This window comes from Ceratotherium simum, chromosome 1, assembly GCF_057802395.1.
Source record: "Ceratotherium simum simum isolate JZ-2026a chromosome 1, ASM5780239v1, whole genome shotgun sequence".
NCBI lineage: Eukaryota > Metazoa > Chordata > Mammalia > Perissodactyla > Rhinocerotidae > Ceratotherium > Ceratotherium simum.
Window position 1 is genome coordinate 53,107,519 of NC_141900.1, and position 15,676 is coordinate 53,123,194.

Consider the following 15,676-nt stretch of genomic DNA (forward strand, 5'->3'; position numbering starts at 1 on the left):
CTCCTAGAAATATGCTCAATGAGAGTCTTTATATACTATCATCTAATTACTCTAGCATTGTCCATTTTGCATGTTGAAAGAAACATCTGTCTATAGAGTGGCTACCTGGTAATTTGACCAAATTACTAAGACAATAAAGTAAAATATTTTGATCAACTCTGGGCTTAGTTATTTAGGTGTAGAAATGTCATTTGAATGAATATGATATATATATATATTCTATAAATAATGTGGTAGTAAAATGAAATTTGATTCACTTCACAAGTGAATGACCCAACATCATTTGAACATAAAATTGTTGGTTTTTTCCCCCGTTGGCAGGTGTATATGCATACAAACACCAAAATCTATTCTAGTTTTTATTGAATTTTAAAGATAGGCATTTCAGTTTGGATGCCTGGGCTATGCCTCCTATCTATCAATAAAATTGAATACGATGTGAGGACGAGTGAATATACAGAAAGGTTAAATTGTTGGCCATATTTGAAGCACATATTGAATGATCTGGCTAATGATTAAGTCAATCCAGAGAACCAACTTGAATATTTTAGGCAAAAGCATCCAAATGAAGGGATTTGACTTATCCAGATCATGTGTGTATCATGTGTATCAAACAAATTGTCAACAAATAGATGACTGCTGCATTAATAATCTCTTATCCTCTAATCTTTCCATGGCAAAACCTTCAAGACCAGTTACACCCTTGGATAAAGCCAAAATCCCAAAGCAGAATTTGTCATGGGCTCTGAATAGAAATTCCAACATAAGTCACTTATATGTGGATGAAATATACACTGAAAAACAATCTCAGATAATAGTGAAACACATCATTTTTCTTTCATCATACTGTTATAAGTCAACACCAGAAATGGACGTTATATTTAAGTTTCTTTTAACACACGGTATGGTTCCTTGAATAATTACACTTCGGACTAGTTTAGCTTGTCTAACTTATCTAATTGCCAATTATCTAATTCCCTAACTGCAGTAGATAACAAGTAGCACTTGAGAATGAGTGAGTCATAAGGAAGAGATTCTTTACCTGGGGTCTACAGAGTGCATGGACAAGCTTTATTACATCCAGAAACTTGATCAAAATTGGTCTATGCTCAAACAGTGCTATTTATGCATGGAGAAATGTTTATGAGATTATGCACTAAATTTATAATGGTGGCTAATTTTGGTGAGATGGTAGGGAATAGAACTTCAGTTTTGATCCTTTGTTAAAAAGGAGAATTTATTTATGAATTATTGAAATAATTAAAATTAATTTTTAAATGGGGCACAAATGTACATTTGTAATTTTTTTCTGAGGATAGAGACAGTGTTTTCATCTCATGGTAAGGCATATGTATCCTTATGTTATATATTTTGACTCTGGAGAAAAATGATATATTATCTGGTCAGAGACACACTAGCTTCAAATTTTGGACATTTGAAGTAACTGTTCGTGGGGCTGCTTTCACTTTATTGTTTTGTTTGTTTTTCGTTAAATTAATTGGACAAATTTAAATATTAGAAATAATACTTTAGAGCAGCTATCATCTATACACAACACCTCATTTGTGTTGCTGTGATATGATCAGAATGTATAGTAGGTGAATTTCCACACAATTTTACAGTTGGCTGAGTTGTTGCCATGGTGAATCAGGAGCCCACATAACAGGTATGTGCCTTAATTATACTACTATAAATTTCACTCAGCCAAAGTATCAGATTTATTAAGCAGATAAAGTTGTGTTACACAAATCAAGTATGCTCCAGAAAAATAAGTAATAAAAATCACTCAAACTTTATATGATTTAGATAAGAAAATTTTTGAATATTTTAAAACACTATGTTTACATGTGGGGTAAAAGTTCTTTCAATAAATTAAATTTATGGAATGACTATTAGATATAGATGGATAGAATTTAGCGTGGTATACATCAAATACAATTCAGCATCAGATGTTGTTCTGGACACCATCATCTGAATCTCTGGATTTCCAAGTGCCAATTTACAGCAACAAAATAAAATTCTATTGGATCCAGAAATCTGTGTACTATTCAATACAGTCCGTTCCCATTACAGATGATGTACTGGAGACTGAGAAAGTGACTTTCACACAGCAACATGGAAACATAGCCCTGTCTGTTGAACTCCCTGTCAATACATCTCACACATCAATTATATTTCACATGACTATGTCTTTTCCAAAGCAGTTTACTCAATGGTTCATTCATTGTTACCTAATAGTAACGTCTCCTTTTACACTTTCAATGAGGTGAATATATCACCTATAACAAAGAATCAAGAAGAAGCAAAAATTCTATAAAGGAATTTAAAGCTTCCTTTCTCTATGAAATTATAGTTAAATGACTTTTTCCTTCTAACTGTCCATATTTTTTAGACAGATCACAGGAAGTATCCTTCACCTGATTATGAAATAGTGACTGGGAATAATCTGTATGAGCATACATCTCATGGATTTTAAGCCCTTTATCTAGTACTAATTTATTTTTAAGCCCCTTTTAAAAAAATTTGTATATTTGGGTCCAAATAATCAAAATAGTTGCCTGAATTCTTAGCACATTTGACCTAGATAAAAAGCTTATGATTTCAGGGTCCATATATAAGAAGTAATCCCTCCACAGTACAGTTTTTATTTCCATTGACTTCTAAAATTTAATTCAGAAATCTCATAATAATGATATTGATGTGTTAAGAAAAACTTCATAGCACCAATCAAAACTCACTCTGATTATAGACTATAGTTATCCTGACAGGTTAATTTTTATAAAATCTCATCTAGTGTTCATAAATAATACAGATTTTTAATTCATAAAATAGCAGAGAGATTAACTTTTTTTTTTGTTTTTTTGCGAGGAATATCAGCTCTGAACTAACATCCATGCCAATCCTCCTCTTTTTGCTGAGGAAGACTGGCCCTGGGCTAACATCCATGCCCATCTTCCTCTACTTTATATGGGACGCCGCCACAGCATGGCCTGACAAGCAGTACATCTGTGCATGCCCGGGATCAGAACCCAGGCTGCCAGCAGCGGAGTGCGCACAATTAACCGCTGCGCCGCGGAGCTGGCCCAGCAACTTTTTATCTAGTTTTCCTCTGCGTCTTTCTGAAGTCTCTTTGAGGAGTAAAAATTGGTATTATTTTTATTATCATTATTATTGAAAATATGAGGAAATAAATCTATTGCCTTCAACTGGCACGCAGCCTCCCATGATCCGGCCTCAGCTACTCTTTCCATCCTTATCTTCCCCTCACACACCTAAGCCCCAGGAAAATAGAAGAGCCTACTCTTCCTGGAACATAGCCCATCCCATCCCAGTTCTTTGCCTTCATCCATGCTGCCTGAAAGGCTCTCCTTTCTCATGCCCTTCACTGCCAGTCTGTGTATCCAGTATTATGTGCTCACATCTATTCAGTGCTTTCTACATGCCACGCATTTTACAAAGAGCATTATTTCGTTTGTGCCTTCTAACCACCCTGTTTTACAGAGTATGAGTAAATTGGCTAATCACCCAGATAGCAAATGGCAGATGTGGAATTTGCACCCAGGTAGACTCCAGATGTCATACTGCGATACATTATTTAATGCTGTGATACATTAATTCCAAGTCCCAATAAACTTTCAAGATCAAGATAAAAGTAATAGTCTCATATGGATATTTCATTGACCACCCAACCTCTCTCCTCTTTATTTGCCCCTGTGTCTCTCTGAGGTCCAACTCTAATTTCTCACTGCTGATCAAGTTTGTGATGTACCCATGTTGTTTCCTCTACCTGGCATTCTCAGTAAGTCTTTGTGCTAAATATGTGTTAAAAAGTGAAATTCCTTGCACACGGTAAGCCCTCTATAAATATTGGTTATATGAATTCATCATTGACAGAATTGAGATAATTCAGACTGTATCACAAATGACATCTGAAAAATAATTTAAAAACTCAATTTAGCAAGCCTCTAATTTGATAAACAATGATCACAACTGGATATTTATTTCTTCACAAATTTGATATTTTAACATTATTTTATAAAAGTGGCCAACTGTTTGGGCATTCTAGTTTCAAATCCATTCATTCAATCACATGTATTTTTTCATTTTACTGAATCAGACAATAGAATTCCAAACCACTGTTCGAGGATCCTAGGTAAATTTTGGTTACTCTAAAGAACCAGATAAAAATGGAAATAATTCTTTATCATAATGATTATATATATATATATATATTTTTTTTACTGTTTTATTTGCTTTTCACTGAACTGAATCAAAATTTTCATTTTCTATACATACACATATGTTGACTCACCTAGATAATAGTAAATAGTCTGGAAAAGAGTAAAAAATAATTTAATTATTTTTCTTACATGATGCCAAGCAAATGTAATCATTTGTTTAATTCTTGAAGATAAACTGGATATTTTAGTACTATTTAGAGACAACTTAAGTTTACTCACCCAATTTCTTGAACTTCAGAGGGGAAGTGATTTGAAGAGTATTTGAGGCTTCTCCCTCATAAGCCATCAAAAGATCGCACTTTCTTCCCCTTGCTCCAAGTGTTGACATTACATTTCATTTTGACAATTGTCTGATAGAAATTTTAAGTCTCACTATTTCTGTTTAAGTAATAATAATAAATACAATTCTCAAAATAATCATTACTACAAGATATAAATTATCAGATTTAAGATTTGCCTTGTAGCCTTTCATACTTAAATTTCAGATGTAAATTGATAAAAATTACATAATAAAGAAAGAGGTAATTATTTGGAGATTGGTAGTAACTTATTGAATTCAGAACAAGGATTCTTGGAGGGTTTCAACGTTAAAATTGGACACCATTTTTCTCTTAACTTCTGCAATTTAAAAACATTCACCTCACTTTGAGAAATTAAAATATAAAAACAAATTTTTCAAAGCACAATTATACCAGCTTTAAGAATGCTAGAACTTCCCTCAAAAATGAATTACTTTGAAATGATTTTTCTTGAACTCATAAATGATAATTTTTTTCTCAGTGACTTAAAGCACAAGTAACTAAGCCATGATTGTTAATTACACCTATTGATTGTCAATGCTAAAGTAACATCCTATTAAATTATCTTGGAAAACAGGATCAAGCTAGAGACTCAGAAGGATATAACAGATATATAACTTAAAGGAGAAGAAAATATGATTTTCACAGTTAGGCCCACACTAGGAATAGTGCTGAGTTATTTTATTGATCCTTGGTGGAAGGAATGGGTCTCTAAGGCTTCCTGGAGATTCATCCAAAGTAAATAAACAAGAAGCTTGTTGGCTCTGTCGTCCGACCTAGTGAAAATTACGACATTTTCTCTGAGCATTAGGTGCTCTTTAAGCTGAGTTATTCTTCAATTAGAATGTTCTTACATATCATACCATTTGTTGTTAAACTTATTGCTTAGACTTACAAAAGAGTTTTTAGACGTGAGGCATCAGAAAGCTAGCAAGGGAAAATTAAGAGCAGTGTTTTCTGAGATAAAATTCTCCTTCCTCATTCACATCACATTTCTCTTTTTGTCTTATCTGTGTTACCTTTAGTGTACTTGGGGTGCTGTTACCCAGCAATAAATTCATAACTCTGTCCTTGCTTGTTCCTAGTACAAGAAAATGATGTAACACTTTCATTTTGATTTTCGTTGTAAAAGAAACAAGAGGCTAAGTGAGTCTGCCCTTGACAGGTGTGACCCCCTAAGCAGCATCACTGGGCAGCATTTTGCAGATTCAGCCAGTGGAAATGCCCCCCTCCAACTGTAAACAAAGCCATTTAATTTGGTCTTAAGCCAAGGTAAGGAAAAAAAACCCAACTGATAACTAAAAGAACAATATAAAGAGGCATAGCCTGCCAACACGAACCTACAAGCAAGCCCGAGGAGATTTATGATTTTCTTCCCCAGAGAAGGAGTGACTAACGCACGCACACTGACCATCACCGTAAAGAGGTAAAGAGAGAGTGAAATGGCTCAACGTACACACACCCCGCTCCATACCGGGGACGAGTCTCCGAGCTGCGGCTTGTGCTCTCGGAGGGCCAGGCTGAAGCTGACCGCCCCCACGGCCACGCTGGACACCCCCAGCCCTATCTCCAGCACAGAGAGCACCAAGAGGCTCCCAATAATCTGGCCGCTGGTGCACATCCTTCCTCGGTCATCATTCCTTCCAGATCAGAGAGGGAAACCAACCATCCACCTTCTTTCTTCCACTATCCTCCTTACCCCTCTGGCCCCTACCAGACCCCAAAACTTTTCTTTCTTCACCAGCGAAGCATTATCCACAAGGACCGGATTTCCAGAACCGGAGACCTTCTTTCCTGACCGGACAAGAGGCAAAAGAGCCGCTCCAGCCCCTGGCACGTTCATACAAGGATCGTAGAAGGATTTCCCTGGGGTCGGTGGTCGGAGTCCAGGAGAGGAGAGCACACGAGTAGAAGGGCTTTCAAGAGGGAGCCTGAACCCTGGAAGAGGCAGGAAGCTCCCAGCCTCGCTCTCGAGGCGCTGTCCAGAGTTCTGCCGCGTCCCAAGTCTCCGCAGGGAAACCCCGCTCCCTCCTTAGCCTTCCAGACCCTTTCAGGCTCCTCTTTCTTTCCTTGCCAAGGAAATGAGCTTTGCTTCCCGGAGATCCAAAGCGGAACTGCCCCGAGCTTCTCTCTTCCTCTCCCTCTCGTCTCCTTTCCTTTGTTTTCGTGATAACACAAAGTGCTTCTGCGAGTCCCTCGGTCCCCAGGCTGAGCGGGCGGATGATATTCAGCACCACGCTCCTCGCGGTTGCTGTGTCGCCAGAAAAAGCGACCTTGTCTGATGGCCTTTTTCCGTCTGGGTTTCTTCTCCCTCGTCGTCGTCCTCTTCCTCCCCCTTTCTCTTGATCTGATTCTCTCTCATTGCACTGACCTCATTAGGATTTAAGAGGTTGAGGGAGGAGGGAAAAGCTTCATCTATTTGTGGGTGTAGAACCAGCACTCCTGGCTGGCCCTGGATCCGCCCGCCTCAGGACCCTAACCACAGCAATCCAAGCGATCCCTACCTCCGCATCTCCCCCACTCGTTCCCTTCTGGGCTTCTATCCAGATGGGAGGGGAGGCGATGCCTACGTCAACGTGGGGCTCGTTCTGTGTAAAACTTTCTTCTGCATGTACACGGGGTGGGGTGGGGGCGCAGTGGGCAAAGAAAGGCAGAGAGAGAGCAGGGGATGGAGAAAGGCCAGACTCCTAAATTCATTAGGACTCTGAAGGACCCTCACCAAGGAGCTCCTATCTCTAGAAGAGCTAGACTCAAGCCTGCTCTTAAGGAGCGTCCACTCCCTGCTGTCAAGACCTGTCACCTTCGGTGTTGGAGGTGGGTGGGTGGGAAACGCAATTGACTGGAGCCGCACTTCTGTGGGGATGTGGCCAGGATTCCTCTCCAGCCGGCAGACCCTTGCTCTCCCCTAGCAGCGCTGCTGTACGTTCTGGGATGCATCGCCAGACCGAACACGAGTGGGACCGTATGTTCTCACTCAAATTCAAGAGATGTGTACATTAAAGTACTACATTGGAAAGAGAATTATTAAAAACAAAAATCTGACTCATTGCACAACTGTTCTGACAGTATGCCCTCGTCAGAATCATTAGGGCAGGGACCAAGCTTGGCTTGGGTATTTTTGTTTTTGTAGTCTGATGCACAGTGGACTCTAGAAGTCTGGGAATCACTGTGTCTGATCCTATTTTCATATCCCTGATTTTACCTCCTAAAAAATCACAAGCCCAGATTTTACTTCATGGAAAATCACATGGTATTCCATCAGGGAGATCCAAGAAGTAGGGAGATGAGAAGGTGTTTTGGGATGTGGGTCATCTTTATCAAAAACTGAGTTTCCGATTCAGAGATGTCCAGAAGAAGGAGGAGGATTAGAAGAGAGGAGCATTGAGTTAGTACCCATTACACAAGACCAGGGTATCTTGGCCTCTGATTGCATGCAGACTAGTGCAGTGCATTAGTGCAGCTCCAATTAGAAGCTTCTTTTTCTAAAGCCCCAGTGCTGAGAACACTAAGCTGAATGATATACAATCTATACCATAAGTGCCAGTTGCAGTTTTCTTAAATGTGATTCAGGGCTTTTTCATAGTTCAAGTTCAATTCTACACTGTAATTTACTTCCTTATGATATATCTATATTGTATAATTTTTTAAAATTTGAATACTCCTCTCTTAAAAATGAAAAGCAGAAAAGGAAGAATTGTAAGTTATTTGGCCTTGAGTCTTCAGTTATTGTGGTACCTGGGGAACAACTCAAACATTTATGTTGAATAATTAGTGGATTCACTTTCCACTTCTTGAAAACTCAGTCCACCACACAGCCAATTGTTAGAATCCTTCAAACAGTTTTTGGCTTTAGCAAAACATAGTTTATTTTACTTAAATCTTGTTGAAGTCATCTAGTCATCTAAATGATCCAATTTATAAGTAGAAATAATGAGGCGTCTATTTTCCTGAACTTTGGTTTATCTTTAGTCACTGCTTTTTTTTTTTTTAATTCTTTCTAATTAGGAACAGAATAACAAGCTATAGTCATTGTTAAAACAGATTGGTTAATGCAGACATATAGGAAGAAGTGTAATTTATAGGAAGGGAAATTAATTTTGTAGAGAACATAGAGATAGTGTTCACAATAGATGAATTTCACAGAAAGAAATGTGTAAATCACATATTATGGTTGAATTTTCATCTCTGAAAGTGATGGCTAGAAATATGTTTACTTAAATATCCCAAAGCCTAATCATATACCTGACTATAACCAATCTTGATTGATCATGGGTCATTGGTACAAAATTCAAAACTTTTGAAAATCAAATATACTTAGAAGTTAAATCCATCTCCACTTATAAACGACTACCAATGAGTCACACTAAAACAGACATATTTATAGGAAAAAAATAAAAACAATCATTATCCACAAAAGAAATTCTTGTTTTGTGTTTAAAAACATGAGAATCAAAGTTGTTAGAACTTTTTTGTGTGTGTGTGTGAGGAAGATCAGCCCTGTGCTAACATCTGCCAATCCTCCTCTTTTTTTGCTGAGGAAGACTGGCCCTGGGCTAACATCTGGGCCCATCTTCCTCCACTTTATATGGGATGCCACCACAGCATGGCTTGCCAAGTGGTGCGTTGATGAGCGCCCGGGACCCGAGCTGGCGAACCCCGGGCCGCCGCAGCAGTGCACATTCACTTGCGCCACTGGGCTCGCCCTGTAGAACTTTCAAAAGTGTATTACATTACCTGTTCTGGGAGACAAAGTGTATTTTGCAAACCCTTTTAAGTGCTGTAAAGATCCTCCCAGAGTAAACGCAAGGACAGCTAAAATTTACTCTTAATGGTGGAAATCATGGCAAAAAATCGGTTCACATTGGCATCCAATATCTCTCAAAACTATTTGTTAGAGAAAGAATTATAGAAGTAAACAGTAAATCAAGAGAAAATTAACTAAAGTACAGTGCTATCCAAATACCAGTGGCTCCACAATTAGAGGGTTTAATTTTTCTTATGCCATGGTATACCAAAAGAGCTCTTCATGAGGTCCATGGATACACGGTTCAAAACTTGTACATCTTCAACAAGAGCAATAGTATAAAAAATCTCAAGTTTGCCATCTGCTGGCTTGTATACTACACTGTGAATATGAATGCATGGGTAACCTCAAAATAATTCTTAGTAAACTTATTAGTTAATCAGAAAAAAATACTTCATAATTGCTTTCTTTAAGGACCTAAGTTCTGCCAATAAATATTTAAGAGTTCTGAAATTCTTATGCACCCATTTACCCAAATAAGATTTGTAGAATTTTTAACATGTAAATAAAAGAAAATCTAGGAGTTGATAAATAAATACCACCTGTCTTAATGTAATGAAGTAAGTTGATGAAACAATCAATTTGATCACTAATATAGGGGTAGTAACTAAACTGGTCAAAATTTTAAATTGATTAATTTTGAGATCTGATTTAAAGTGTTCAAGCTATTATAAACTAAATTAGTAAGGTGATCCTAGGCACTGGACTGAATGACCAATGTAGTACAGAAGATTAAGGAAAAGAAAAATCACAAAATTATTCCAAACCATTTTGCAGTTCTTAAATGCTACGTCTATTTAATATTTTAATACTCTTGTCAGTGTAGTTAGAAATGATTGTATCTAAAGACTTAGCTGAGATTTAATAAAGTAATTCTGCTAAAAAATGTAAACAACATCTTGGAGATTTTTTCTTATTTAAAGATCAAGAAGCAGAGATAATTAAACCTGAATTTCTCTTTTGTCTTTTTTGTCTTCTAGTGATAATATAGCTTAGAAGTCATTATCTAATAGTACCATCAGTGTTTATGAAAATTAATTAGAGGAAATATAGTACTTAGTACTGTATTTGTCACAATTTTCCATTTATGTCCAAAATATCTTTTAATTATTAATGACTATTAAACATGTAAAAAAAACCCACAAATAATGTATTTTATAGTGATTTCTACTTTTTAATAAAGAGTGTGAGTATTTCGTCTCCTGGCCATTATGGAGTAATTGGGACTAGACTTACTCGCCTACTATATGTAATGTATTCAATAAACAGTGTTCAGATACTGTACAACAGGCAGTGCCGAATTGTAATCCCTGGGAGAAGAGAAACAAGCAAGGTTTTCTGTCCTAGTCTTTTGACTTCAGGCACTTAACAAACTATGTTACAAGAAAAGGGGTACCAAGCAGAGTATGGTGCTCTTATAAAATTTATGGGACAAACAGCAGACATCTTGGGAGGCGGAAGTAGCCACATTTTCAGAGCAGAGTACCAAAGAGAAGGATGTTTCATGGAGCAAGAGATACATAAATCTCCATAGGGATCCCTTGAGTCTGTTGTTAAATTCTAAGCCACACAATCATGGGATGCAACTCCACAAGGCTAGAAACGGAATGACTAGAGAACCAAAATCTGAAGCTTACAAGAGGTCTGGGAAATGTTCACGTTCCTAATAGCCAATGAGAGTCCTGTAGAACACTTAGCCTTCAGTAGAGAACACAGGCAGGACACACATAAGTAGTGGGGCTAAACTATGCCTGGAGTAAAGGCAACTCTATATCTGAACTAATAATGCTTTAAAACAGGCCTCTAAAGTATCGATTTGTTCTGTAAGTAACTTAACAAAGTGTAACACATCTTAAAGAAGGTGATAAAAAACATCACTCAACTATATAAAATTCACAATATACACTATCCAGTTTATATCTGAAATAATGAAACAGGAAAATGTGATCCATAACTAGGATATCAGAGATGAAAGAATTAGCTAACACTTTAAAACTTCTATTTTAAATATTAGAAATACGTTCAAAATTGAAGAGAAAAATATTAATGTAATAAGAATATAAATTGAAAATATAACAAAGAACAAAGTATAATTTCTATAGATGAAAAAGTGTGTATCTGAAATGAAAAATAGTACATCTGAGATTAATAGCAGATGAAACACTGAAGGAAAAAAGATCAGAGAACATTAAGATACAACAACAATAATTAAAATTACAGACAGGAAAATCACAATACAAATAAATCACAGAGAGAAAAAAAGACTAAAAAAAAAAGAACAGAGACTCAGAGACCTGTAGGACAATTCAAGAATTGAGACATAGATATAGTATGAGTGCTAGAAGAAGAGGTGGGTAAAAATATTTGAAGTAATAATGGCCAATTATTTTCCAAATTTGGTGAAAAGTGCAAACCTACATGTCCAAGAAGATCAATAAACTGCAAGTAGGAGAAATATAACAAGGCATATCACAACCAAATTGCTGGAAACCAGTGATAAGGATCAAAAATTTAAAGCAGCTGAGGAAAAAGGGCACATCATGTACAGAGGAAAAGAGGCAAGAATTTCAGACTTATCTAAAGTTACTCAATCCAGAGGACAAGTGAATATTTTAAAGTACTGAAATTTGAAAACAAACAAAAAAACCTATTAACCTAGAATTATATACCCAGCAAAAATATTTTAAAAAATGAAGAGAAACAAATTCTTTCAGATCAACAAAAGCTGAGAGAATTTACTTAGTAAACTTACTTGGTAAAGACATGTGATCTTCACCATAAAAAATATTAAAAGAAATATTTTTCAAGCAGAATTAAAGAATGCCAAAAGGAAATTGGGTCCACACAAAGGAATGCTGAGCATCCTAATGATACATATATATAGGTAACTGTAAACAATATTTTTCCTCAGTTTTAGCCTCAAAGAGACTCAAAGACATGCACTGAGACCAGAGCCGCCATGCAGGAAACAAAAAGTTTGCAGTTCCACCACAGCCAAGAAAATTTGCTTCTAAAACAAAGAGAATAATGCTTACTGGAAAAAAATAACAGAATTCAGAATCTTTACAAACTAATATTCATAGTAAACTGGATGTAATAAAAAATTGCCCAGTATATAAAGAACCAAAAACTAAAGAATACTCTCAAGAAAGAAAATAAATCCAACAAGTCTGATGACAAAATAAACCAGATGTTGAAACTAACAGATAAGGATTTTAAAGCAAGAATTATAATTATCCTCAGTGAACTAAAAGAGAACATTTTTTCAACTAATGACTATTTCAATGGAGAAATGGGAAATTTCAGTGAGGATAAAAATCAATTAAAAAAAGGAAGTTCTAGAAGTAAAAAATACAATTTTGAAATAAAAAAATATTGAAAGGATTTAGCTGAATGGATATGACAGAGAAGAGAGTAAGTTAATTTGAAGATAGATCAATAAAAATTAATAATTCTAATAAAAAGATAAAGACTTAAAAAATGAATGGAAACTCAGGGACCTGTTAAATGATATCAGGTGGTCAAATATAAGTATAATTGAATTAGAAGAAAAAGGGGAAAGAGAATTGGACAGAAAAATATTTGAGAATATAATGGTCAAAATTTTACAAATTTATGAAGAGAGACATTCACATATTTAAGATCTTCAATTAACACCAAGCAGAGAAAACATAAAGAAGCTAACAACAAGGCATAACAAGGCAGAGTCAAATTGTGGAAATCCAAAGATAAGGAAAATCTCTTAAAAGCAACAAGAGAAAAAGAGCATATTATGTGTCAGAATCAATGACTTCTCATGAGAAACCATGGAAACCAGAAGACAGAGCAATAACATATTTTAAGTGCTTAAAGAAAAAAATCAACCCAGAATTTTATACACAGCTAAAATATCTTTAAAAAATACAGTCAAAATAAAGATATTTTCAGATAAAAAAAGACTAAGTCATGTTCTTTAGACCCAAACTACAAGAAATCACAAGTTCTTCAAATTGAGGAAAATGACACTCATATCCTGAGAAAGGAATGGAGAACATCAGAAACTGTCAATGTCTGGGTTAATTCAAAAGGTTATTTTTTTCTTTTTGCCTTTTTCCTCTGAATATCTTTATAAAGCATATAACTGCTTAAAGCAAAAATCATAACATTGTCTTGTGGGGTTTATAATGTACATAGATATAGTAATATAACAAACTATAATTTAAAGGATGGGAAATATAGTCTCGTGTTTACAAGATTTTTATATTTATATGAAGTGTTATAGTCATGTGCCACATAACAATGTTTCAGACAACGTTGGGTCTCATATACCACAGTGGTCCCATAAGATTAGTACCATGTAGCCTAGGTGTGTGGTAGTCTATACCATCTAGGTTCGTGTAAGTACACTCTATGATGTTCACATAAAATAGCCTAATGACGCATTTCTCAGAATGTATTCCCCTTCAAGTGACACATGACTATACATAATTGACTATTCGTGGACTATGAAAATTTAAGAATGTATTGTAATTCCTGAAGTAACAAAAAGAAAATGCAAAATATATGACTAAGCACAGAAATATGGCAAAGAAGCCAAATGAAAAACTAAAATGATATCCTAAAAAATATTTTAAAATCCAAATAAAAGGCAAGAAAGGAGAAACACAGAAACAAAACATAGAGGAGACAAGTAGAAAAAAATGGCACAAAAAATAAAATGGCACACCAATAACCAACAATATTAATAACTAAGTTAAGTGTATTAATCATTAATGAAATAAACACTATAACTAAAAGGCAGCAATCAATAGAAGGAAAAAAAGACTCAACTATATGTAGCATACAAGATACACACTTTAAATAAAAATACAGATAGATTGAAAGTGAATGGAAGAAAAAGGATATTCCGTGCAAAGTATCTATATTAATAAAAGATAAAATATACATCAAAACAAAATTATTACCAGAGATATAAATGGACATAATAAAAGGATAAAAGGGTTAACCCAACAAATAGATTGTGGTAGTTAGCTTCTGACATGTCTCCCAATGATTTCTGCTTCCTGGTATTCAAATCCTTGTATAATATTCTCCTTTTGATTGTGGACTAGACCTAGTGACTTACCCCCAGCTAATAGAAATTGGTAAAAGTGATGGAATGTCACCTCTGTGATTAGGTTACAAAAGACTCTGAGTGCCGTCTTATGGTCATTTCTATTGCCTTCCCTGATTGTATCTTTTAAGAAAGCACGCTGATATGTTGAGAGGCCCGCGAGATAAGGAATTAAATGTGGCCTCAGACCAACGGTCAATGAGGAACTGACACTCTCAGTCCAACAACTGCCCAGGGACTGAATCCTGCCAACAACCACATGAGTGAGCTTGGAAGCAGGTCCTCGACCAAACAAGCCTTGAGAGGACTGCAGACCTAGCCAACACCTTGATTGTCAGAGACAACCCACCTAAGCTGCACTCAGATTCCTGATCTCCAGAAATTGTGAGATAATAAATGTTGCTTCAAGCCATTAAGTTTTGGTATAATTTTTTACAGAGCACTAGACTAGTTAATACAAAGACATAACAATTACAAGTGTGGAAACTCCCAGTAATAGAATGTCAAATCATATGAGGCAAAAATTGATAGAATTTAAAAGAGAAATGGAAAATTCCACAATAACATTTGGAAATTTTTAATACCCAACCGATAGAACAAGTAGAGGAAAAAGTCGGCAAAGACATAGAAGAAGTAAACAGCACTATCAACTAATTGTCCTAATCTATAAACCAGGGAAAATAATATCTGCTGGGACCTGCTTTCTATCTTACAAAGAATCAGCTACCTGGCCATTCAAGTTCAATAAAATGTAATCTGCCCAAATTCTTGCAGTCAGAAAGAGACAGTTTTCACTCCCGTTTCTGATTTCCTATACTCCCTTGTATACTTTAAAAAATGAGTGCTAAGATATTTAACAGTCATTTTATGTGTTTATTAACTGAGCAACTGTTTACATAATTATTTCAAAGAGACAAAAAAAATTGATGAGCACAAGCTGTTAGGTTACATTAACAAACATGAAAAGTAGATTAGAATAGAATAGTGAGTTGATAGGGAAATAAGAATCCCTCTTGTTAGATTTTATTCTATATTTAAGTCCTTTCTAACACATTCCTGACCTCTTTCTCAACTCTTCCAGTGACTGGGAACACACTGCATTAAAAAAAAGTCTGAATATTAAAACAGAATCTATATTTTTGTGAATTCCATCCACTGCACTCAGTTCTATCTCCTGGAACAATAGAGAACAAGTGAAAACTACTTCTATTATCATAGTGTTCAAATATTTTACAATTTT

At 35.7% G+C, this 15,676-nt stretch overlaps 1 protein-coding gene across 2 annotated transcripts in view; it reads right to left on the reverse strand.

Moving 5' to 3' along the window:
- TMEM196 (transmembrane protein 196) overlaps positions 1-6,161 on the reverse strand; it is a 51,345-nt gene extending 45,184 nt beyond the window's left edge. Inside the window, exon 1 of one of the 2 annotated variants that reach the window (XM_004418941.3) lies at positions 6,015-6,161. In XM_004418941.3, the coding sequence (XP_004418998.1) occupies positions 6,015-6,161 (147 nt within the window). Of the gene's footprint in view, positions 1-5,996 lie in introns of both variants that reach the window. The other variant, XM_087435111.1, reaches the window with a different exon arrangement.
- Positions 6,162-15,676: the final 9,515 nt, after the last annotated feature.